Here is a 27,048-nt window from a genome sequence, read left to right as displayed (position 1 = left end):
AAACAGACTCAGAGATAGAACAGACTGTGGTTGCCGCAGGTGGGGTGGGGGTGGGTAGGGGAGGGAAGGGATGGGAGCTACATATTCACAGAGGCAAGCTATTATGAACAGGATGGATAAACGATACATATATCGGTCCTGCCATATGGCGCAGGGAACTAACTGTATTCAATGTCCTGTGACAAACCATAATAGAAAAGAAAATATGTATATATATATAAAGAATATATATCTATGTACATGTATAACTGAGTCACTTTGCTGTACAGAAGAAATTAACACAACGTAAATCAATGAAATTTTTAAAAAATTAAAATATAACTTCCTTATTCTTGGTTAGAAAATTACAAAGTAAAAATAGTGATGACATGTAGTGTTCTAATCTTTTAGATGAAAAGTATCATCTGAATTTTGTTCTTACATCCAGTTGTGTTTCATGAGGACACCAAAAGTTTATAAAAATATTATATTCATTACTATGGCATTTTTTCCTTGCCTCTGTTTTTTCTCTTTTAATTTGAGACTGTAGCCTTGTAGCAATATGTAAAATATGTCTTTATTACCATTTAAGATGTGAATAATATATTTAAATAGTGAGTTCATTTATTTTCACCATTTATTAATTCTAACGTATGTATGCCTTGATATGCCAGGCATCTTATCCAGTAGTAATTACAGAAGTTCTTTGAATTCAGGTTGTTTCTTCAGCAGATTTATTACTGCTCTTTTTACATGGTGAGAAAATGTATACACTTACAAATACAAAGACAAAAATCATGGAAGAGTAGAATTCTTTTTCTACCAGTGTGAAAGAAGTATGTACTTTACACACAAAAGTTTATGTAGGTATGTATGCATATATATGTATGTAATGTATATCATCATAGAATAGAATTTTTAAAGTTAAAAGGGGGCTTAATGACAAAATAATAATTTTTTATAGTGAGGAAACCAACCCAGTGGGCTAATGTGGGGTCTGAAGTAATTTATAGCCTGGTATCTTATATGTACTTGCCAGTGATGATGATTTTAAAGACAGAATTATTTTTGACAATTTATTGAGTGCTTACTGTAAATCAAGCTATGTGCTAGATTTTGGGGGTAAGTGGATGAATTGAACTTGGTCCATGCTGTCCAAAAAGGCTTGTAGTCTAGTGGGAGAAGACAGATTATAGGATGATAGCATAAATATAATAAGTGCTTTGATAATTTTAGCACTTGGAACGTGGAGAACACCTGGATGATTTCTGTTCAAAAAGGTTGGACATTTTAGGCAAAAAGGCCAACATGTAAAAAGTCACGGTGTATGGAACATTTGGAAAACTAGTCTTATTGAGAATGGCGGGAGAGAAGGGAAGGAGGAAGTGGGTGCCAGAAATGATGAGGATTGAGATTGTGAATGGCCTTATTTGCAGTTAGGGGCCTCCTCCTAAAGTCTGTGGTGAAATCATTTTAAATTTAAAGTGGAATTGTAGTGTAAAAAGCTATTTGGTTGGGGTAGTTCAGGTAAATAAGGATGATGGACTGAACCGAGGAAGTGACATAAGAAATGGAGAATATGGGACAGATTCAAAGTAGATTCCAGAGGTAACATGGACAGGACTTGTTGATCATTTGGATAAGAGTAATTGAGAAGGAATAAGAGTTAGATAAATTATTGGTTGCTTAATTGGATGAATGGTTGATATCACGTGGAATATAGGGGAAAGAAAAGATTGGGAGAGGAGTGATAGATACCTTCAAAAGGAGTTCAGTCAACTAGCTCTTTTTTTTTTAATTTATTTATTTTATTTATTTATTTTTGGCTGTGTTGGGTCTTCGTTTCTGCACGCGGGCTTTCTCTAGTTGCGGCGAGCGGGGGCTAGTCTTTGTTGCAGTGCGCGGGCTTCTCATTGCGGTGGTTTCTCTTGTTGCGGAGCACGGGTTCTAGGCGCGTGGGCTTCAGTAGTTGTGGCACGCAGGCTCAGTAGTTGTGGCTCGCAGGCTCTAGAGTGCAGGCTCAGTAGTTGTGGCGCACGGGCTTAGTTGCTCCGCAGCATGTGGGATCTTCCTGGCCCAGGGCTCGAACCCATGTCCCCTGAGTTGGCAGGCGGATTCTTAACCACTGCGCCACCAGGGAAGCCCCCACTAGCTCTTTTTTGACTAGGGCGCAGTATCCCCTCTTAAATTTGCTTTTAACTGCCTCACTTTAAAATTAATTAAGGTAGCATTGTCGATAACTTCATGTATAGTATTTATATGAGGAATGCAAACAGATCCCTTACCCTTCACTGAAGGAATTAAAGAGAACATGCTTTAGTATTTATAGACATTATTACATAATTTAGAAAAGAAAGACAATCCATGAAATTACAGCTTTCAGAATTAGAAACACTAAGGAATGTTTTGTGTACTAATGAAATATTGAGAAAGCCAGGGTTTTGTCTGTAATAATAAATTACAGCCTGAAACAAACTTTAACCTTACATTAACACATAAACCATTGATAGCAAATTTCCTCTTTTCTTTCTAGGATATTCATCAGTGTTATAGTAGAAATCACCAAATACTTAATTATCAAATATCATACCTAATTAATTTTTGTGAATTAATAAGAAACAGAAGGAAAGCTAAGTGTAAACTAAAATACAGACTATTAGGTACAGACATTTAAAATTTGACTCATGAGATGAAGAGGAAGAATACAACTCCATAATGTAGCTACAGTATGATTTTCTTTAAGTAATTTCAGTCCTTGTTAAATGTCAGTGATCCAGTTACTGCCAAAGCTTTGTGTGAAGTCCATTATAATGTAGCCCTTTTAAAGAAGGTTAGACCTCTTCAGGCTTTAGGGCATAAAAAGGACCTTTTTAAAAAAGTGTAAACAGTAAATTTTTCTGGAATGATTTATTTTTACTCCTCCTTAGAGGAGAGGCTATATACTTATACAGTAGCTGGTTAAGAGTTTTAAAGTGAGAAAAATCTAGGTTTCAGTTTTATACTTAATGACTGTGTGACTTGAATAACTCAGCTATTCTAAGCCTCAGGGTGTTTCATCTTTAAACAGGGATAATTATATATAGTCTGATATCAAAGGGTTATTGTGAATTGATTAGCATAATGCCTGGAATATAGTAAAGTCTTGATAAACATCAGTTATTATTCCAACTGTATCATGTAATTCTTGTTATATCTGAACATTTCATTATGTTATTCAGATTTGCAAGTATCAAATGCAGATTTGTGATTCCGTATTGGAAAATGTTAACATCTGTATAACTAATAACCTGCTTTAACCTCAGAATTTGTTGTGTTTTCTCACTTTGTATAAGAAAAGCAAATGATATATTCTGCTTTCTAGGTAACAGCTATTGAACCTATAATTAATCATGGAGGAGCCAGTGCAAGTACTCAGCATTTACACCCAAGTCTACGATGGCTTTTTGGTGTGGCAGCTGTGGTAACTGATGTTGGACAGATCCTTCTTATTGACCTGTGTTTGGATGAGTTGTCAGGCAATCAGAATGAAGTAGAGGCATCAGGTAATTAATTAGTCATTCTTTGCTTGAAACCAGAAATTAAGCACCTGAGTATTCTGATGCAATGGATTGATTTTTTTTTTTTAAATAGTCAAAAAATGTTATATGGAAACTTCTTTATGTATCTGTTTTAAAAAAATTGTTTGCTCCTCTTTTATTGTTTTGGGCACTATGGAGATGTTTTGCATGAGTTATTCTATTTTATTGATGAAGTGTTTATAGACTAAAGTAGGTCTTGAAAGAGATAGGGATATATTTCCAGATACACACTTGAATAATATATTCAAGTTATTAAGTAAATGCCAGAAGAAGGGCTGAAAGGTATAATATCTTGATCCTTATCAAACAGTATAAAATTATCCAACTATGTAGGATCTAACATAGTGTTTTTGGCATACTGTTTATGTTCCTACAGTAAGCCCAAGATAGAAATAAAGCAATAAATAACAGTAATTTAAAAGTCTTCCCTCACAAAATAACATCCTAAAATAGAACTAAAGCTACTTAAGTGAAGAGAGAGAATTTTCCCCCTTTAATACTAATGCATATATTTATAAATCTACTGCTCAAGTGTTTTTTGTTTTGTTATTTTTGTGATTTATGAGACTCTTACTTGATTGGTTTATGTAGGGAGGAGAGCTAACCTAAAAACTTCTAAAAATGTGTGTATTACCAATAAAGTTTCAGGAAAGGACTATTCCTTGAGGACCTTCTTGATTTTTAAAATAGTCCTGTTGGGACTTCTGGTGGTTCAGTGGTAGAGAATCCGTCTTACAATGCAGGGGACTCGGGTTTGATCCCTGGTCAGGAAACTAAGATCCCATGTGCTGCGGGTCAACTAAGCCCACACCCTGTAACAACTGAGCTCAGGCGCCTCAACTAGAGAGCCTGCGTGCTGCAAACTACAGAGCCCACGTTCCCTGGAGCCTGTGCGCCACAACTAGAGAAGAGAAAACCTGCACGCCACAACTAGAGGGAAGCCCGTGTGCCTCAATGAAGATCCCGCATGCCACAACTAAGACGCAACGCAGCCAAAGATAAATAATATAATAAATAAATCTTTAAAAAAAAATAGTCCTGTAATATTAGTGCAGATCTGTTTATTTATGGATCAGCTAAGAAATAGATACAAATAATCAGTATTTTGTCCCAATTTATAATGAGTATAACTAATAAGAACTGTTGGTATGTAATAAAACTGATTAAAACTGCAAGTGGTAAAAATTATGTTTGACCAGAAATTAACTGAAGAAACAGATTATCTGATCAAAATTTAAATCTGCAAAATATGACGTAAAAAAGTTTGATTTGGTAGAAATAATGGCCACACATGCACTTAAGGCAAAAAAAATTCTCGTAATGATGGAAACTATACCTGGAAATTTGATATGTATTAAGATCTGATTGATCTTAATAAAATCCTGGGTAAAGTTTAAATGAAAAGAATTGATTAGTATAAATAACAGTAACTAAAAATGAATTTGTAGAATATTAGAAATGATTTAACTGCTCTTTGTAGAAAATTGATGAAGGAATTAGTCTTGATGGAGTTTTGTTCCAGAGTGGCGTGTACATGATATCGCTATAGGTCTAAGGCTAATTAAAATACCTGTATTCATAATTAAAACTCTTCAGATCAAAATAGTAGAGTTGAAACATGCTTTATTTCAGGAGTCAATAGTTAGTAGTTAAATTCAACACAAGGGTAATTTTATAGTGAAACTCTCTGGATTGTAATCAAAGATCAGAATCTGTTTCTCAATTATGAGAATTAGGAAGCCATTGAATTTTATAGCATACAAAAAGTTGAGTTTTGGGGTTTAATGCAAAATTAATTTTTTGTTTACAGAAGTAATTTATAATTACAGCTATTTAGACTTCACTGAAACACACACAACATAAAAAATGAAGTTCCTAACATGATAAACATACTATAAATACTATTTTGCAACTTTTCCAAACTTAACAGTATTTCTTATACATCTTTCCATATCAGTGCATATAGAGTCTACTTTATTCTCTTAAATAAGTTTACAGTATTCCATTTATTAACTAGTTATTTTGGCAAAATGTAATCACTTGCTGTTTTCTGGGGGGAAAAAATCAAGCAGAATGGATTAGGAGGGTAATCATTCAAGTACAATGTGATAGGATTTTTTTCCCCCTTCATAACAGCGTTGAAGGAATCTGCTCTTGCACAACAGTTATATCAATGAATGGGCCTGAATTTTTTTTTTATTTAAACATTTCAAACATCTTCAGGTAGATAGACCAGTATAAAAATTCCCACAAACCTGTTACCTAAATTCAAGTTAGTTTTCAAAATTTACCCATATGTGCATCTGTTCTCTTTTATTTCCCTTTTCCCCCCTTCTCTCTCTCTCTTTCTTTTTTTTTTTTTTTATTTTTATTTTTGGCTGCACCGTGTGGCATGCGGGATCTTAGTTCCCAGACCAGGGATCGAACCCTTGCCCCCTGCATTGGGAGCACGGAGTCTTAACCACTGGACCACCAGGGAAGTCACCCTTCTCTCTTTTTTACTCTGTACTAATCTAAAGCAAATAACGGTTATTTTACTACATAATCATGATGCCGTTTACCACTGTTAACGACATTAAACATGGACTTACATTTGACGGTTTGCCTCTCATGTCTATTTGAATTTAGAGCAGTCCTCCCTCTATCCTCTCCTTATTCATTTATTTATTTTTAGTGCCACGGACTTGCTGAAGATGTTAGTTATCTGGTAAAATGTCCCACATTTTGGAATTATCTGTGTGTCTTCATGTGATGTCATTTACATTTTGTATTTTCTGCAATTGTAAGTTAGCTCTGATTAGATTGATTTAACACTTGACAAGTATACTTCAGAAGTGCTGGGTATTTCATAATGTATCACAGCAGGAGGCACATGGTGTCTTGTTTCATATTTAGTGATCAGTGGGTTCAGATGACGACAGCATGATCCATCAACCTTTGTACCAGTGGTTCTCAACTGGGGGTGATTTTTTGCCCTCTAGATTTTTGGTCATATCTGGAGACATTTTTGGCCATTAATACTGGAGGGAGATGATGCTACTTGGCGTCTGGTAGAAAGAAGCCAAGGATGCTGTGAACATCCTATAAAGCACAAGACAGCCCCCACAGCAAAGAATTATCTGACCCAAGATGTCAGTGGAGCCAAGGTTGAAAAACCATACTTTGTTGCATCCATTGAGATTGTTGCCTAGGTCTCTTGTGTCATTAGGGCTGCAAAAAAAAGATGATTTTAAAGTTCTGTTAATCTAAAGAATAATTTTCTGATTAACTAGGGCTATTTGTTCACCTTGAAATACAGTTTGTACAGAAAAGAGAGAATAAATGCTTATATTACTATTTAAGTACAAATTTTCAGAGTAAGAAGCTGGTACTCAGCTACTTTCAGTGTTTCAATTCAGTAAGGTCTCTTGTGAGTAAGGAGGGCAGGAACTCATGGGGTTTTATATATTGTACTTAATGTGTTTTATTCATTTTCATTATTGTCTTATGCTCAAAAATGTTCTGTTTTTGCTAACGAAGGCACCTTCATGTAGTCTGACACATCCCCTCAGATTTTGATAGCTTCCTAGATTTCTGGCACAGGATGTGCCCGGCTCATCTTATATATTTTCTGCTTCTGACTTGGAACCAGCCATTCTCCAAGGGGAATATTTAGGTTGTTAGTTCTAAATTTGAATAAAGAAACCATCAGCGTTATTTATGATTGTTAAGGAAATTGTTTAATTCTTTTAAAATAAAGTCTACTTTAGATAATATTTGATGTGTACTATGAGATTTTTAAGAAATCATACAATTAAATGTACTTTGAAAATTATAGCATTTAAAATAAAGGTGATTATTTTATAGTTCAGTATGCTTTGTTATCACTAATCTTATTTTAATTGACCCCAGTAGTTTTCAGTTGCTGCTTGAATAATGGGCAACACACTTGCTTTTATGCTGTTTATAGTTTGTTAATCTTACTTGTCTTACTTATTTACTTATCAGACCTTGAAGTTATAACTGGTATCCCAGCTGAAGTACCACACATCAGAGAAAATGTGATGCAAGAGGGACGCCATCTGTGTTTTCAATTAGTAAGCCCATCAGGAACAGCCGTTTCAACCCTTAGTTACATAAACCGGACAAATCAGCTTGCTGTTGGTTTTTCTGATGGGTATCTAGCACTTTGGAATATGAAAAGCATGAAAAGAGAGTAAGTACAACTTTTTCTCTTTGATTATGTGATTATTGGTAATTTCTTTGTGAATGTAACTTGTTCTCAATTACTAATATTTAAAAATTAGCATAAACAGGAAAAGATAGGATAATGATTGAATGACTATGTAATTTTCCATTGCATTAAATCATAACTTGGTATAATAAAGGAGTGACCTAGCACATGAATTTAGGTTGATTCAGTGTATTTAAAAGGCATTTCAGGGAATTTCCTGGTGGTCCAGTGATTAGGACCCTGCTTTCACTGCTGTGGCCTGGATTCAGTCCCTGGTCGGGGAACTAAGGTCCTGCAAGCAGTGTGGCTCGGCCAGGGGAAAAAAAGGCATTGCAGTCATTGTGGTGTTCAATTTGCCAGTAACTGTGACTCTGTTAAGATAAACTACGTATTTGTATAGTATGAATTCCTTCAGAAGTACTTTTCTACATAACCATCTGTGTAAGGTAGTTTAATAATAGTAGTTCTCAGTTGACAGAAAAACAAAAGCTTTTTTAAAAAGTTACAAAATACTGTGTTTAAAATTTTTTATGCTGTCAAAAACTTCCCCCAAGTATAATTATATTGATACTTTTTATTAATCTTTATGTTGTTAAAATTGCTGAGGAATTGACTCTTTATTGAGGGAGGTAAGGCACTATAGGTTTTAAGTCTAATCTCTGTTAAGAGTTAAGTAGATACCTATTTGTCTCTTAAGTTGTCAATTTAATATTTATTTCTTCTTTTTTCTTCCAAGTAATATTGGAATATTTTCTTGAGTAATTTGTCTTGCAAATGAGTCAACAAAATAGTCACCCTTCCAAACTTTCTGCTCAGTTCGTCTCACCAACAAATTGGTACCTACTTGGCTGTGTTTGGTTATAAATATTTGCCAAGTTTGAAGTGAAGGAAAAAGAGAGAGGTAGAAAATAAAAAGATCCTCATCTATACCCATTTTTTACTGTTGGGTTCTTTGATGATATTAGTGTTACTAGCCCCTTAAGTAAACATTGACTGTCCTTGCACTTCCTCAAAGTCAAATTTTTCTGCAAAGTGCCAGTGATGAAGTGGCAATGCTATTGCCTAGTAGCTCCCTATGGGAAGTCCATCTCAACTCTCTTTGTTGATACCTTTTTATCAGCTCTTGTTTTTGAATAGCTCCCAAAGGAGTGCCTGGAGAACCTGGCTTTTACAGTGTTTTCTTTAGCGCTATCATCTCTTCACTGATTATGCTTTTCCAAAGGGTTTGTGAGAACTCTTCAGATTCTAACTCATTCTGTTGTTGTAATGGGGAAATTGACTCTAAACCCAAGCAGCTGAAATAGAGTGTTGTGGCAGTATTTCCTCTCTTTCTAGAGTACCTGTTATTGGGGAACAGTACATCATGGCATACGTTTACACGCCTGGAAGGACTAGTTCACGCATGTGTATATGCATGTGCTTTAGTAATTTTAACCCTTCCCAGCTCTACCTGGGAGATGGGGTGCCATGCTCATTGTCTTGATGTCTTGTACCCTGTGTATTTTTGAAGATAAGACGATTGTATGAACAGCAGCTGCTCTAACCCAAATTCTTACATGAGGCATCTTCTTCCTTTTCATGAAATTATAACTTAAAAGTATGAAGTGTACTGATTTTTGTGCCTATTATAGATACTACACACAGTTGGAAGGTGGAAGAGTTCCTGTATATGCTGTCACTTTTCAAGAACCTGAGAATGATCCTCGTAATTGCTGTTACTTGTGGGCTGTTCAGTCTACACAAGATAGGTAAGTGTGATACATATGGTTTTAAATATGTGTCAGGAATGGAGTAGCAGTTAATTTCTTTTGCAAAGCTTTGTACTGTGTTGTCTCTTTTTAGTGACAGCGACATAAATTCAGTGAATTGGAAAGTGGTAGTTGAAATGACTTTAAAAGGTAAATGATTGTTTCTGCATGTTTGAGTAATTCTGAGATATCAGTAAGAAGAAATGGTGCCTGCTTGACCTGTTTAGGTGTTATTTCAGAGAGTAAGCCAATACACATGAGTAGGCAACCTCTTATTCCTTAGGCAATTTTTATGGCCTTCTATGTTCTCTCATAAGAACATTTTTTCTCTTTTATAATCTCATTCCTTTTTTCTCTTTGTTGTGTATGCCTCTCTCATTTTTGTGTATCTGTACTGTGTTCTCTAGTCCCTCTACTTGCCTTTTGCAGTATATTCCTAGGGTTAATTCAGTTAATTTTTCTGTCTTTCATAAGCTTTAATTTTATTCCAGCTATAGCTTGTGAGAAATCTTTCCTTTCAATTTAATTTCAAACTGGTTAAGCTTGTTCATTTCCAGTGCTAGGACAGTGTAAGTATTGATTTTCTCTTATTTTTCATTGGTGTTTAGTACTTTCTTTGATGATCAATGAAACAATTAAGTCTGTGGTATAAATGACATGATCTTGATAACTGCTCCTAATACTTTCTCTTCCCAAGTCCGTACATGAATTGTGGTCAACTTGGGTTTTGGTGTTAGATGTCCTCACTTTGAGGTTTTGTCTTACGCTTTAGTGAGTAAGTCAGTGAAGGAAGAATTGATTTGTCACTTTTTCAATCCTGGAGGAAAATAGAAATAAAAATATAGAGACAGCTATTGGGATATTCCTCATTAAGTGAAATCCGTATTTCCATCCATCTGAGTGTAATGTGGGCTGGCAGCAGCTTGAGTAATGTGCCTTGTGAAGGCTCCATGTGGTGAATGAGAAGGGACGTTTATCTGAACAATTTTTATATCCCATTTATTTTTTCTTCCAATATTGCCTAAGTAAAGCACACCTATTGAAGAAAGGGAGAAGGAATATTGGGTAAATAGTTATAGTCTCAGCCACATAAGATGTCACCTAAAATATGCAAGCAACATAAGCTTTAGTTAATTAGAATCAATAAAGAATTAAATCAGTTATTATTTCGAAGGACTACATTTTGTGAAAACAACCAAGTAAAACTAAATTCTTTACAGTGACCTCAGTTTTGTCACATGCACTCAATATTGTATGCAGATTAAATTTATTTGGACAATAAAAGGTACTTAATGCATTAATACGATATTATTTCTCCTTAGCTAATTTCTGTTTCTTTCAGTGAAGGGGATGTTTTGAGTTTGCATCTGCTTCAGCTGGCCTTTGGTGACAGAAAGTGTTTGGCATCAGGACAAATTTTATATGAGGTAAATGGTAATGGTAGTATGGGTTCAGAGTACCATTTTGTTCATTGTTTGCCTGTTTTAAGTCTTTGTTTTAAGATACTGAGATATTGAAATGTTATTCTTCTATTCAAGTTAATACTGTATTCGTAATGTAATGGAAAAAGTATTAGATTAGGGATCAGGAGACTGGTGTTTTACCAAGGTAGCAATCTTAAAATCTTCTGGTGTCATTTTCCTCTAAAATGAGGGGATTAGACAAGGCTCAAACTTGTGGCCTAATTGGTAGCCAGGAAAAATAACCCCACTTTCTTGCTCTAAGATAACAAGCAGTAAGCCATGGGGTGACTTTATAGTCTTGTCACTTGCAATTGTAAAAGAGGATAAATGCATCTAGCGTTTTAGATGACTATTTTTCTGGCTGAATTCTTGAGGAAATAGTGGGGTGCTGCTAGTAGCCGTATTTGGTTAGCCATCACATTAACTTCTCTAGAACAGGCTTTCTTAACCTAGTATTTGAGGGTATGTGGTTGGGTTTTAGGGAATTTGTGAAGCCCCTGAATTATGTGTGGCATCTTTATGATCACAGTGTCCTCGTCGTCCCTCCCCCCGCCCCCCAATCCTCCAGTTCCACATCTGTGGATTCAACCAATCTTGGATCAAAAATATGCAGGGCGGGGCAGGGCGGGGAGGGGGAATTCCACAGGGTTCCAAAAAGCAAAACTTGACTTTTCCGTGCCACAGCAACTATTTACGTATTATTCACATTGTATTAGGTATTATAAGTAATCTAGAAATGATTTAAAGTATATGGGAGGATGTGCGTAGGTTATATGCAAATATTACTCCATTTTATATGAGGGACTTGAGCATCCACAGATTTTGGTATCCGAAGAGGGTCCTGGAACCAATCCCCCATGGACAGCAAGGGACAACTGTATGCATTTTTCTGGGGAAAAATTCATAGCTTTTGTCAGATTGTTACAGGGATCAGTGAACAAAAATTTAAGAACTACTGTTTTAGAGCAAGAACTTCAGTGAAAACACAGAAGTAGGTTTGCTGGTCTAGAGTATACGTATATATAATTTTAATGCTTAGGTCCGGTTTACACCCCAACCAGTAGTGCATGAAGGCTCCCGTGTTCGGTAACAGCTTTAGAAGATTTCTTGGTAATTATTTTTGAGAGACTAAATTTAGTCTTTTTATTTGTGTTTTATGCTATATAAAATTTTAGAACCCTTTTCAATAATTTGTTCTCTTCAGTCTTTTAACTTTTTTTTCTTTGTATTGTAAGAAAACTCTTTTAGAGAACATTTAATTTTAGAATGACTTTTTCCTAGAATCCTATTAGGATATAGATTGCTGTACGTTTTCTATTTCAGGGGTTAGAGTACTGTGAAGAAAGATATACACTGGACCTCACAGGTGGCATGTTTCCTTTGAGGGGCCAGACTGGTAATACCAAACTTTTGGGATGTCAAACTGTAGAGAAATTTCGATCTCATGGTGACAGGGAGGAAGGCATGAATGAAGGTTGGTTAAAAGTACTCTTATTATGTATCATGTGAATACTTGATTTAAGATTTATCTTGATTTAAGATATATGACAGGTATTGTTTTCTATAGTTCATTGGAATACTAATTGTGGAATTTATTCAGATCTGTATGAGATATGAGGTATGTCCTGCTCTCCAGATTGCCATGTGTAGAACTCAAGAATTGAATAGATTAAGAAAATGAAGAACCCTTGTATTTTGATCCAGCTCTCAAAACAGACAGACATACAAAAAAAGGTCTCTAGTTGTAACTAGTATGAATAATCTGAATAGTCTCTGAATAATGTTTACCTCTGTATTTTTTGAGACGTATACGGCAAACATGCTTTGGTTGCCTTGAATTTTTTGTCTCCTTTAGTGTTATTCCTTCTTCCTGGTAAACATCCTGGCATAGTGAAAATTGCATAGATCTTAGAATCCAACCAACATGGATTCAAGTCCCAGCTCTGTCACTAGTTGTAACCTTTCATAAATTATTTAACATTTGTGACTGAGCCTCTTGTTTCCTTACCTGTGAGGGGAATAATACATTTTTACCTTCTGCAAAGGGTCGGTTGTGAGGATTGAATGTGATAATGGGATAGGTTTATTCAGTTCTGGGAATGCCCAGTGGGGCCCTGATTTTGTTTGTTCTTATTGGGATTCATTCTCATGGTTAGCTCATTCATTCCAGAGATTGCCTCTGTCCTAGTCCCTGCATCTGTATTTGTGATCCATTCTTCACATCCAACTAAACACGTCCAAACAGAACTTATCAAACCCTGTCTCTTATTCCCCACTCACATCTTCTTTTTTATATTGCCTATTAGTTGTGCCTCAGATTTTTACTTTCCTCTTTCCTTCTATTGATCTCTTAACTTTGTTCCTATCCTTCTAGGCCAGCCACCATCCAGGTACCTATCTCCCCCCACCCCACCCGTTACCATATAGCTGGATCAATCCTTCTCAACTAGAATTCTTCTAAAGAATTAAGCCCTAAAGCCTAAAGGCATCCATTTTAAGTATTGATATTCTCTGGTAGCAGTGACATATTCATGGGAGAATTTTCATTCAAATTGTTTTCTACTTTTCTACCTACAATACCTCAAAGTTGCCAATGAGTACTTTTTAATGAGGTCTTCTTGACATAGAAAAACAGTCAACATACAAGTGAATGAATCTCTTCTTACAGAATAAATGATAGAAATGTGTCTTGACAAATCAAATATGAATTAAGCCTCTTAATTTATGAGAAAGTCTTGCTCTAATTTTATTTGGGGGATTTATTTTGAGATTATTTATTCTATTTTTTAAAATTATCTTCTTTTCTTTTAGCTCTGTCTCCTGACACCAGTGTTTCAGTCTTTACCTGGCAGGTGAATATATATGGACAGGGAAAGCCTTCTATATATTTGGGGCTTTTCGACATAAATCGTTGGTATCATGCACAAATGCCAGATTCGTTAAGGTATGATTTTTCTCTCTCTCTCTATGTATATATGTATGTATTTATTTATATATACATATATAGGAATTTTTATGTGTAGCAGTTCATTGACTTAATAATTGTGTAAAATTTTCTTTTAGATCAGGAGAATATCTACATAATTGCTCTTATTTTGCATTGTGGTCACTGGATTCTGTTGTAAGTAGGACTTCTTCACATTACATCTTGGATATATTAGTACATGAGAGAAGTTTAAGTCGAGGAGTTCCTCCTTCATATCCACCTCCTGAGCAGTTTTTTAACCCAAGTACTTACAACTTTGGTATGTATTTCTTTAACGTTACCTTTTGAGAAAAATAACATGCAGGAGTATGTGTTTGTATTTGTGCTGTGTGTATGTGTATGTATAGTGTATTGTTCATTTCTCATTGTTATTAGTTAATATATGGATAAGTTAGGAAGTTAACTTGATATATGCACACAAGAAGTTTAGTGTTTATATGTTTTATAGAGAAATTATCAGTATTTTGAATTTGCTAGAAAAGATATTAACTTTCATATTAAGTGCACTTGTGATAAGGTTTGGTATCTTGTTAGGATAGAAATACGTGGACAAATTACTTAAAAATTTATTGTATATAGTAATTCCATACCTTGCCTAGGAATCTGTAATTAGGATAAATTTTATTGTATTAATACCATCCCAAATATAATATGTAAGTGGATTTTTTTTTAATCTTTTTTTTTTTTTTTTTTAGATGCCACTTGTTTGTTAAACTCAGGAGTTGTTCATATAACTTGTAGTGGTTTTCAGAAGGAGGTAGGTAACAAATAACAATTTGGACAGAGTGTTTCTTCTTGAACTGAAGTCAGATCATGGATTTAAACTTTACTTAGTGTTATTTATATAAACTATTGTTTCGTCTTAAAAGGTAGCTTCTGCTAGGTTTGTGAGATTAGCAGCTAGTAGCATCAGTTACTGATGGCAGCCTTCTAGGCTCTAAGGTATTGGGATGTTTTTAGCAGCTTTAAATGGATGTTAGCTCCTGAACCTCAAGCAAAAGTAAATCAGTGCTTTACTGCATCCCTTTTTATCCATCCTCTTAATTCTCTTCCTTCTCAGAAAGCTTATGGGTAAATAAAGTAATGCAAAGAAGGTACCTAGCCCAGTGGCACAGTGACTGGCCCAGAGTGGGTTATGACTGTATGTTGAAAATACTTTTCCAGGAAAACACAAAGTAGCAGACCCTTTAAATGATAATCAGCTAGATGTGGATGAATGCCATATTTATACTTCATATCAGATCTCTTTCACATTAGACCAAGAGGAATAAACTGCAAGATTTTTCCTTTGTGTATTAAGTTTGTTAAGATCTGTTACCAAGTCTGTCAGCTTTATAGAAGGTAACAGGGTTACCTTACATATAAACAACTTAAAATATCCTTATCAGTAGTATTATTTGAAACTAGCAAGCATTGGTTACCTCAAGAACCTATTAGCACTTTTCCCTGCAAGAAGTACAGAAATGTAGTCTTCCACAATTTTCATTCAGTGCCTTCTAGTTTTATTCAAAATATTAAGTGTAAAGTAGGGTGATGAGTTTATTAGTTGTTCTTAAATGTGATTATTTGAATTGAATAGTGACTGATATTAATCAATCTATTATAGACTTTGACTTTTTTAAAGAAATCAGGACCATCTCTCAATGAAGTCATTCCTGATAGTTACAATCGATGTCTTGTGGCTGGCCTTCTCTCACCAAGACTTATTGATATTCAACCTTCCAGTTTAAGTCAGGTGAGAGATTTTTAACTCTGTTGTTTCTTTTGGATCACATGTTATTAGCTTTCTATTATAACAAAAATCTATTAGATAATTTCTAAAAAGGTAGATTAAGTAGTATAATGCCAACTCTGCAAGTCAGTAGCTGTGGTTCTTGGGTTTGGCTTGAAATTCATACCTGCAGGACCCAATAGGCCTAACTTGCCACCAGGTCTATAGACTAGGAAACACATCATGGCTGCATCAGGCATGTCATGAGTAGAAGTCATTATAACAGTCAAGGGGCCATTTTCTAGCCCCCAGAGAGAACAGCATAAGTGCAAGAGAATAAGACCACATGAGTGGAAACCATCTTGACTTAGGTGAATCTCACAGTCTATAGCCACAAATTAGGGTTCCCACTATCAGCTTCCCTGGGAACTTGTTAGAAATGCAAGTTCTTCGTTCCTGCCCTAGAGCTACTGAGTCAGAAACTCCAAGAGTAGAGCCCAGCAGTCCGTATTTTGATAAGCCTTGAGGTGATTTTGTGGTGGTTTGAGAACCACTGCTCTATAGAAACAAGTGTCTTGTGAAAGCCTCTTAGTGAAGATTCCAAGTTCCTGCAAAACACAAGACAGTTATGGGGGTCAGACTTAGTCATGGAAGCCAAAATCTTAATTTCCTAATGGACATATAAATTAAAATATTGTAAAATCCACTCACAGTTTTTATAGTCCCAATACATTTTACCAGTCAGATGACATTCTTAAACACTGTTGCCTGGTGACAACTTATAATTCACATTTATTTTAACTTGGTGTTTGCTAGTAAAATGTGCTTAAAGAAAGTAAACCAATCCCAGGTCATTTTCCTGTGGGGAAGGAGAAAATGTTTTATTAACTTTCCCCTCAAGTAGTGTTTGAATTAAGTTATTTAAATAATTGCAGGTATGTAACATAATGAATTGTTAGGGAAAGAGCCTTTTAAATATCAGATGAAATGTAAATATTGCTGCTGGCGATTTAACACCTGCAGTTGGAATTTAATACCTAATTTCATAGAAATAAGAGAAATATTCAATACTGTTATCATCAGGAGATTTTTTTTTCCTTTCTCTCCCCCCTCTCCTTTTATATTACTGTACTGAGCAAATATTCACTGTGCAGTCATGTACAGTCATCCCTCTATATCCATGAGGGATTGGTTCCTGGACCCCCACAGATACCAGATTTCAAGGATGCTCTAGTACCTCATGTAAAATGGCATAGTATATGCATGTAACCTATGCACACCCACCCAAGTACTTTAAATCATCTCTAGATTAAAGTACTTACTACAGTGTACATGCTATATAAACAGTTGCTGGCACATGAGAAATTCAAGTTTTGTTTTTTGGAACTTTCTGGAATTTTTTTCCCCTGAGTGTTTTCTGTCTGCAGTTGGTTGAATCGTGGATGAGGAACTGACTGTGGATATCTGCATAAACATTTTCTTCTTATATAACTTTTGTTTTTTCCTGGAGTTTCCAGATGGCCTTAACAAAAAATCAGAAACCCTTGCCTAGCCTGTCATTCACACAACCTTAATTTTTTCTTTTCAGTTTGTTTTTGCTCTTTGTAGAACCCCATTAGACAAATGTTGACTGTCTGAGTTGATCTTAGGTTAGCTTATCTTTGCTTTCCAACTGTTTGTCTCATTTGCCTCTGATTTTATTTTCTGGGAGATTTCTTCATCTTCCTTTCTTTCTTTTAGATTTTAAAAATTTAGCCCCAATTTAAAATTTCTGTGAGCTCTTACTCTTTGATCATCCTTTTTTCATAGTATTCTGTTCTATTTTATGGATGAAATATCTTCTCCTAGTTATGTATGTTTCAGGTTTTATTTAGTTCCATGTATTATCTCTATTTTCTCTGGAGTTATTTTTATTATTGTAGTCTTTCTGATCTGGTGGCTATCCTTAAATGTTTGGTGGTTCTTAGTTACCTTTTCATATGTTAAGTGAGTCAGTAACAGATTATAAACTGTCTTTTGTGTGTTTTGTGTGGATAGAGTTCATCCAGAGGTGTCTTTTACTTTAGGATGATAGATTGGATGTGCACCATTTTAGTTGAGAAACGCAGATTTTTTTTCTGGGGATATTCTGTGTCTCCAGAGATCTATCAGGCTGGCTCCACAGTTCTTTGCTGCAGGCTAACAGAAGGGTGGGGACTGTCTGTTCTACATACTAAGTTTGAACCCGTTGCCTGTTTTCAGTCCCATGTTTGATCACTCTTTCACCCACTTTCCTCTGTACCTGGATTCTCCAAGAACTTAACCTGATAGGATTCTGAGAGCCAAACTGGCTCTATTCTCATCTATAGTTCCCCTCTGTGGGGACTCTAGGACGTGGTTTCCTTCACACTACTAAGTCAGTCACCTTTCCTCTGCTTAGTACTGCTTTTCAAAAATTTTGTTGAGCTGTCTTATCCCATGATGCCTTCCCTTCTCTTTTCTTTGTCCTTGTTGATTTATACCTTTTTTGACTCTTTACCATCATTTTAGTGAGACCCAGTGATGATGTAGGGGTAGGAGATAAAGGCTGTGGTGTGATGTTCCATTTTTAGCCACAAGTAACAAGAATTTTTTTTTTAAGAGAAGCCTATTTGGAGACAGGAGCACTTTACAAGAAAGCCTCATTCTTCCATCAGCCGGATCACGTCCGAAACATTTCATCTGAATTTCTTGGCCAAATTCTAATCCTAAAGCAGTGGGATGTTTAATCTTCCGTTGGTCATGTTGTGTGTTATGAAGTAGTACTGTAGTCATATTTGGAAATAGTTTAACCATTACTCCAGTGTCTCTGATTTCAGTTATTGTGGTGGTGTACACTGCTCCAGTTTCTAACTGCTGCTCTTGATCATCTTCGCAGATTTCGGTAATGAAGTCTCTTGCTTCATGCGTAGCACTGGGTGTTGGTACAAAGACAGAAAATATTTCTTCATCCACCTGACTAATAGTTACTCCTGTTTCAGCCTGAAGTTATTTTTAGTTGATATCCACCTGGTCCAACAAATTTTGTTCACGTTAGTAATGGAACCTGAACAGTTTCTACAACAGGTCCACTTTCTTTTCTAGATGCTCGAGGTTTTGAAATAGTTTTGTTCATAATCTTCTTTTGTTCATTGCGAATAGTATGATCTTTTTAGCCCATCTATTTGGTGCATGTTCTAGAAGAATTGTTAATATATTGTGCAGAAGAAATATCTTCTGTCTAATGGTCCCTGGATAATCTATGGGCTGGGCATTTGCATTTAAGCTAGTGGGCTTCCATTCCCCTCCCCTCCAAGAAAACAACAAAATTGAAAACACAAGATTCAAAATGGCTTTATGCAGCTCTGAATTAGATTTATTAAAAGACCTCAGGTAAATTTTGCCCTGGTGGCCCTGCTCATAGGGCCCTTTGGTCAGGAAATGAAACTGACTATCCTTCCCTGCCAAAGGCTCCAAATTAGTATTGTGTGGGAACTGTTCATCATCCTTAAGGAGTTGGACACTTTAAGTGCTCTATTTTAAGTTTTTTACTTTAGGGAATTAATACTGATTCCTCCCCACCCCCGCTGCCATTATACATTATCAAGTTTAGTTAAAGCAATGATATCTAAGTTTTAAAAAGAAAAGTGAAACTAGAAAAATACTTATAATTCAATCATGTTAATGAAACAGCATTTAATGTTTTCTGTGATTATTTTGAATCTGTTAATCCAACCCTTGTTGTTTTTTCCACTTATATAGATAATACATGAATAATTTGAATTCAGAAAATTGACTAAAGTATATGGCAGTATGCAAATATTGACATTTTGTTGACTTTTTTCATGTATCTTCTTTAAAACTTTATTCCTAGAATAGACCAAATTGAGCTGAATTGGTTAGTGATGCGTACACAGAGGTAAAACAAAAAGAAAAGCAAGAAAGTGATTCCTAGGGCTTCCCTGGTGGCGCAGTGGTTAAGAATCCGCCCGCCAATGCAGGGGACACGGGTTTGAGCCCTGGTCCGGGAAGATCCCACATGCCGCCGAGCGACTAATAAGCCTGTGTGCCACAACTACTGAGGCTGCGCTCTAGAGCCCGAGTGCCACAGCTGCTGAAGCCCACCCGCCTAGAGCCCATGCTCTGCAACTAGAGAAGCCACCGTGATGAGAAGCCCGCGCACCGCAATGAAGAGTAGCCCCCGCTCGCCGCAACTAGAGAATGCCCGCGTGCAGCAAAAAGACCCAGCGCAGTCAAAAAAAAAAGTGATTCCTACAAAAGGCTGGAGAGTGGTTACCATGGGGGATGGGAGGAGTAAGTGGGATTTGCTTTTGATCAGGTAGGAGGAGACAGGGCTTCTGGGAAGTATTCTCAATCTAGACTTGGGCCATAGTTTCATCAGTGTCCACTTGCTAATTATTTGTTAGTTGTATGTATGGTATATGGACTTTTTGATATGTGTACTTTCCTGTATCTCTTTATCCCTCCATATACATGAAAAGGATGATATCGTATATGCAATTTCATATATTGTCAGGATTTGTTCTTCTATTGATTATGTATTTGTAGGTTTTACCTTTTCTCTTATTGGGTTGTCTTTATAGAAATTCTTTATTAAAATATGTAGGTATTTATCCTGTCGTAAATCTTACAGATATTTCCCCCATCATTTGCTCTTCACTGTTTTATGGTATCTCTTACCACATTCAAAATAATATTTTTATAGTCAAATGCATTTTATAGCTCTGGCTTAAAAAAATTTTCCTAACACCTAAATGTTTCTGTAACATTTAAGGCTATAATTCATTTTTGTGTGTCAGATAAGGTAAAGGTACATTTTTCTTTTTGCCAGATGATTAGTCCAGCTGTGCTATATCATTTGTGAAACAGGACCCATAATATCCTTTTATCATGCTACTGAAATACCACCTTTATCTGATATTATATGTCCATATCTACTGGGTTCTATTTCTGGGTTTTTATCTTGTTTCGTAAATCTAGTTATCTATTTCTATACCATTTTAATATACTGCTTTGATATTTGGTAATGCAGTCTCTTTTTAATCTATAATTTTTGGAAGTTCATAGGCAATTCTTTTTTATTAATTATAAGATGGTTTTATCCAGTGCTCCTGTTGGAATTCTTTTGGGAATTTTATTATATTCATGTTAATTTGGAGGAGAATTGGCATTTTGATAATCTTCTAGGTATAAATGGTATATCTTCCCAATTATTTAGGGTTTGTTTTACATCTGTCAGTAAGAGTTTATGATTATTTTCTAGTGGGTTTCTTTCTATTTTTATCCCTAAGTGTTTTGTAGTATTTTTATGAGTAGACCATTTTCCCTATATTCATTTCTAGATGGAGTTGATTTTTGTATATTCATTTGGTATCTACTTAACTAAATTAGAATCTCTTAGATTTTCAAGGTATGCAGTCATCAGCAAATATAGGCTTTCCGCGCCCCCCCCCCCCCCGTTTCTATTTATTACTTTATTTTCTCATGGCATTTGGTAGAACCTCTACAAACTATAGAAAAATAATTGTACTAGCAGACATCCTTGTTTTGTCCCTGATTTTAATGTAAATTGTTCTGATGAATCTTCATTTAGAATCATGCTGTTTTTAGTTTTGGGGAATCTTTATCATATTGTAGCTCCCTCTTCCTGTTTAACTTATCTATTTGTTCATATGATCCCTTTTTAAAAAAGTCTTTGCTGCTGTAGTGAATGAAATTCATAGATTCTTAAACGAGATATATAATGCTTTTTTAAAAAACAGTGTTGTTGAGATTTAATTCATATACCATTCAGTTCAGTGGTTTTTGGTATATTTATGGAGTTGTACAACTATCACAACATTAAATTTTAGAGCATTTTTATCACCTTCCCCCAAACCCCATACCCATTAGCAGTCAATTCCTTTTCCTCCCGTCTCTCTCTCCTAGCCTTTGGTAGCTACTAATCTACTCTCTGTCTATAGATTACCTGTACTAGACGTTTCATACAAATGGAATCAAATAATATATGGCCTTTTGTGACTGTTTTCTTTGACTTAGCACAGTGTTTTTCAAGGTTCATCCATATTGGAGCATGTATCAGTACTTCATCCCATTTTCTGGCTGTGTAATATTCCACTGTACAATATACTGCATTTTATTTATCCATTCTTCAGTTGAAGGGCATTTTGGTTATTCTCATTTTTGGCTGTTATGAATAATGCTGCTTCATATACACTTTTTGTGTGGACATGTGTTTTCATTTCTCTTGCGTGTGTACCTGGGTATGGAATTGCTAGGTCATTTGGTAACTCTATGTTTAAGATTTTGAGGAACTACCAGACCATCTTCCAAAGTGGCTGTCCCATTTTACATTCCCACCAGCAGTGTATGAGGATTTTCTGCACCATCACCAATGCTTGTTACCTTGTATATAGCCATCCTAGTGAATCATAATGATTTTTAATCCTTTTAAAATTTGTGTTCTGAACTAGAACTTGCCACCTCTGTCTCTGATCACATATCCTTTCTTTTCTTTCTTTCCTTTTTTTTTTTTTTTTTTTTAACACATGGTTTAGGAAGAACAGTTAGAAGCTATATTGTCAGCAGCAATCCAGACAAGTTCTCTGGGACTTTTGACTGGATGTATCAAAAGGTGGATAACAGAAGGTAAGATTATGATTTTTAACAATTAAAAACTACTTTTGTATTTTTAAAACTATCAATTCACTGTTTTGTGGGGGGTTAAGTTAAACTTTACTTTGAGATAATTGTAGGTTCACGTGCAGTTGTAAGACATTTACAGTGTACCCTTACCTCCATGAATGATAAGATCTGGCAAGTCTCTAATATTATATCACACCCAGGACCTCTCTTGTTGCCCTTTCATAGCCATGCCTACTACCCCCGGCCGCCACCCCATTCCTAATGCCTGGCACCCATTCATTTATTGTCTATTTCTATAATTCTGTCATTTCAAAAATGTTCATAAATGGAATCCTACAGTATGTAACCTTTTAGGATTGGCTCTTTATCACTCAGAAAAATTTTCTGGGGATTCATTCAAGTTGTGCGTATTACTCTCTTTATAAACACACACTTCACACACACACATTGTTTTTGTTCTGACCGTTTGAGAATAAGTTGAAGGCATCATGCTTCTTTACTGAAATACTTCAATATATTCCTTTAAGAACAAGGATATTCACTTAAAAAAACACTTTTTAGTTATAAAAATCAAGAAAGCTAATATTGGTGCATGCTGTTGTCTATAATCTGTAGACCTTATTGGAATCTCACTAATTGCCCTAATGTCCTTCGTAACATTTTTAGGGAGGGGGAATTCAGAATCCAATCCAGAATGTATTTTGTATTTAGTTTTCAGGTCTTTTTAACTCTCTCTTAATCTTGTATAATTCTTAAGCGATTGTCTTTGAAGAAATTTACATTTTTAAAGAATATGGGCAGTATTATTTTGTAGCCTGCCTATCAGTTTGTGTTTGTTGATCTTTCCTCATGATTAGATTCACATTTTACAGTTTTACCATAGCGTTACATAAATTGATGTGCTCCCTGAAGTGATACCCTGAAGGTACATGTTACCAGTTTGTCTCCATTAATGTTGATGTTAAGGTCGCTCACTTGGTTAGGGTGGTTTCTGTCAGGTTTCTCCACTGAAAAGTTTTTAATTTTATTTTTTTTTGTAATTAATAATCATTCTCCATTTTTCCCTTTCATATTTACAAATAAGAACAACCAAATTCTGCTGCTAATTTGCGCTTTGTTCTTGAATGGACATGGAATAAAGCGGTTCTCACAAAAGAGGAATTTGACAGACTATGTAAGTAGTATATTAAAAAACTAAACTTGGTTTATGTTTTGAGTATATAACAATAATAATTTTTAATCATTTTGAAGTTGCAAACTCTTTAAAGAAGTCCCAGAAGGAAACTATTTCTTTTTACATTAGCGTGACAAGATTTTTCAACAGATCGTTTATTTTTTGTTTGTTTATTTATTTATTTATTTTTTAAATGAGCATGTATTAGCTTTAATAAAACAATAAAAATATCCCACATTGAAAAATGTCAATTTCATATTACTTATTCATGTAATCCTTTGCAATCATCATGGATAATTTGAGATGGACTCCCCTTAAATTCAACAGATCATTTAAATTGGCAGCATGTTACGTATGTCCACAATAGCAAGTTTCAGAATTATAGCTTAATTATCTTTTGATCTTAGGCATTTAATTTATAAAATATGCTAATGATGGAGTAGAGAATATGCTAGTTAACTTCTGAGCTTTATTCATTTTCCATTTAAAATATTTATGAAGCTAAATAGCAGGGCAAAAACTCAATCACCTGTCTTCTACTAACAGATGTCATTAGTCATTATCTAGTCTTGTTTATTAGTGAATTGTACGCTTTGAGTTTTCTTGTATTCTGTGAATATTAAAAACCCATTATGCCCAACTAGTGCGAAAATAGTGTTAAAGGTAATATATGAGTGCCCTGTACATGAAAGTAAAATTTAAGTTTATTTAGAAGTATATATGTATTTGTTATTAGTATTATTATGTCATGATGAATGAACACATTGGACTTATTTAAAAAGTTATTCTTAGTAGAGGATTTTTAAACCAACAAAATTTGATAGGAGTACATGGGGTTCTGTATAGTATTTTTAAGGTGTACTTAAAGGAAATTGTAAACATGAAATAAGTAATTTTAAATATTTCAGTAATCATTGTACATTTGAAGTGTGGAACACCTGATAATTCAGAATCAGGGTGAAAAAAATATTTTTTTGAGAGGAAAATGTTTTCAGGGCTGATTATGTAAGTTATGTAAAAAAAATTCAACTTGGGGATTCCCTGGTGGTCCAGTGGTTAGGACTCAGTGCTTTTACTGCGGGGGCCTGAGTTTGATCCCTGGTCAGGGAACTAAGATCCCCCAAGCCACGTGGCATGGCCAAAAAAAAAAAATTCAACTCAATTCATAAATTGTATGCTTTTATTATGCTTTGAGCATAATGTGGTGTTTCAGGGTTGAACTTGGTAGCTCAACCATTATTATTACTGCTTTGTGCTTTATTACTGTTTAATTTTTTTTTTTTAACTAAGAATAATTAAAATACAAAGCATAATAGTTTTTTAAATGTACTGGAAGTAAAGCAAATGATTTTAGGAAGTATTCAGAATTAAGGTATTTGTTTTCTGGTCAAATAACACATAATTATTAATGTAATTAAATCTTATCTAAAAAGATGTAACCAATAGCTGCTAAAATAGCTTCTCCCAAAAGTGCATTTGTAAACTCAACCTTGAGTTTGAAATGAGAGGACAACCGAGTCTACAGTGCATTCATTGTAGGAAGCATGAAATTATATTGTAATAGGTCTCTATCTGAGTCTTAATTTCATTGTCTCACTTTTGAAGACTGGAGGTGAAAGAAAGAGTTCTTATCAAATTATAATCACAAAACAACATAGTACATAAAAGATCTGATATAAAAGATTTATTTGAAGGAGAAGCATTTAATGAATAAAACTGATTTCTGGTGAATCTGAAGTTGAATCTATATCACTTTCCTCTGTGCTCACCTATTGCTTACCTCATTCTACATTTTTATTTTATTTTATTATTATTATTTTTTTTGGCTGCATTGGGTCTTCGTCGCTGCGCGCGGGCTTTCTCTAGTTGCGGCAAGTGGGGGCTACTCTTCGTTGCGGTGCGCAGGCTTCTTGTTGTGGTGGCTTCTCTTGTGGAGCACGGGCTCTAGGCGTGCGGGCTTCAGTAGTTGTGGCTTGTGGGCTTCAGTAGTTGTGGCTCGCGGGCTTTACAGCGCAGGCTCAGTTGTGGCACACGGGCTTAGTTGCTTCGCAGCATGTGGGATCCTCCCGGACCAGGGCTCGAACCCTTGTCCCCTGCATTGGCAGGCGGATTCTTAACCACTGTGCCACCAGGGAAGTCTCATTCTACATTTTTAAAAAATAAAAATTTGTATTTGTATCTGCCCTTCTAGATTCCTTGAGGGTATTTGTCATTTGAAGCTTGTCTTTGTAGATCTCATATAGAATAATTCTCTTGCTAATTGGAATTTGATATGTTTTGCATTTGTGACTTTAGTTAATTCAGATGTACTGTGTCAAAACTAATCTTACATTTTATCCTTGAAAGGTGCACCATTATTTGATGGTTCGTGTCGTTTCATCGATCCACAAACTGTACAGTCTCTCCAGCAGTGCCATTTACTTCTTAGCAACCTTAATATAGTCTTAAGCTGTTTTGCAGCTGAGGCCCAAGAGATCACCGAGAGAGGTGTGCTCTTTGTCTTATATAAATGAGTGTTTCATTGACTTTTACTTCTTGACTTCGAGAAAGAATACATTTCCTATGTATTAGATGGATTACTGGGCAAACAGGCCATCATTTCTCAAATGCTGGAATTTTTTTTTTTTTTTTTTTATGAAAAGCTACAGAATGTTATTATAGATGTGCCATGAGCCGATGATTAAATAAGGTTGGGAAATTTTGGGATTAAGGATTGTTAAGATAGTGTACTAATGGTAGAATTTCAGATTTTTAAATTATATGTAAGTTTTTATTCATAGAGTTGGTCATTGTAATTTTTCTCCTCTGTTTTGCCATTTAAGTAAAATAGCCAGTTTCATCAAAAGGCCTGGTTTGAACAGCCTGTATAATGATACTGTACTAGTTTGTTTTAATATAAAAATCTGACTACTGAAATTAGATAAATGGAAGTATAGCTAATATAGAAACATACTTACCTGAAGTGTCTATTTTAGTCAATGTGTTAGTTTAGCATTTTGGAGATTATTTGTTCAAGCTAAGTTTGTTTAAAAATACATACGTATTGCTTAAAATCACCAAGTAATTAATTACTTTTTTTGAAAACTATTGAGTGCCTTGATTTTTCATTTGTGGTTGATAAATTGAAAGCTAACAACAGATTTTAACTCTTTGCAGGTCTTATGGATTTAAGCAATAAGTATATGGTTACCCAGCTCATCTGTCAATATGCACAAGTGGTTCTTTGGTTCTCTCATTCTGGGCTTTTACCAGAGGGCTTAGGTAAAATATTTACCTAATCTATAAATATTAACATTGGAACATTCTTAAATCTTTATAATTTTGTTGTTCTGTTGTTGTAGGATTCCTTTCTTATACCACCTCAGTTATGTTTTCTTGTATTCTTCTTTTCTTACATTCTTCCCTACTTTGTACCTTCAGTGCTTCATCCCATGCCTGATACACATGTGTTCCATACATGTTTATTGGGTTAAAAGGAAAGAACATTTGCTGAAACATGGCTTCTGAAGATGGGTTCAGTGATATCACCGGCT

General features: G+C 35.1%; 1 protein-coding gene and 1 pseudogene across 3 annotated transcripts in view; one reads left to right on the top strand and one right to left on the bottom strand.

Annotated features, from left to right (window-relative positions):
• The window catches only part of AHCTF1 (AT-hook containing transcription factor 1), an 80,995-nt gene that overhangs the window by 16,183 nt on the left and 37,764 nt on the right, over positions 1-27,048 (top strand). For 2 of the 3 annotated variants that reach the window (XM_059941231.1, XM_059941209.1), the window contains exons 4-16: positions 3,341-3,521; positions 7,545-7,752; positions 9,402-9,518; positions 10,861-10,945; positions 12,305-12,455; positions 13,793-13,925; positions 14,045-14,226; positions 14,663-14,724; positions 15,574-15,702; positions 22,254-22,344; positions 23,426-23,515; positions 25,862-26,002; positions 26,672-26,776. In XM_059941231.1, the coding sequence (XP_059797214.1) occupies positions 3,341-3,521; positions 7,545-7,752; positions 9,402-9,518; positions 10,861-10,945; positions 12,305-12,455; positions 13,793-13,925; positions 14,045-14,226; positions 14,663-14,724; positions 15,574-15,702; positions 22,254-22,344; positions 23,426-23,515; positions 25,862-26,002; positions 26,672-26,776 (1,675 nt within the window). The remainder of the gene's footprint in view (positions 1-3,340; positions 3,522-7,544; positions 7,753-9,401; positions 9,519-10,860; positions 10,946-12,304; positions 12,456-13,792; positions 13,926-14,044; positions 14,227-14,662; positions 14,725-15,573; positions 15,703-22,253; positions 22,345-23,425; positions 23,516-25,861; positions 26,003-26,671; positions 26,777-27,048) is intronic. The other variant, XM_059941220.1, reaches the window with a different exon arrangement.
• Positions 18,199-22,116, bottom strand: LOC132347382 (polyribonucleotide nucleotidyltransferase 1, mitochondrial-like; annotated as a pseudogene).

The sequence above is a fragment of the Balaenoptera ricei genome, chromosome 1 (genome assembly GCF_028023285.1).
Source record: "Balaenoptera ricei isolate mBalRic1 chromosome 1, mBalRic1.hap2, whole genome shotgun sequence".
Lineage (NCBI taxonomy): Eukaryota > Metazoa > Chordata > Mammalia > Artiodactyla > Balaenopteridae > Balaenoptera > Balaenoptera ricei.
This window is presented reverse-complemented; position numbering and strand designations above follow the sequence as displayed.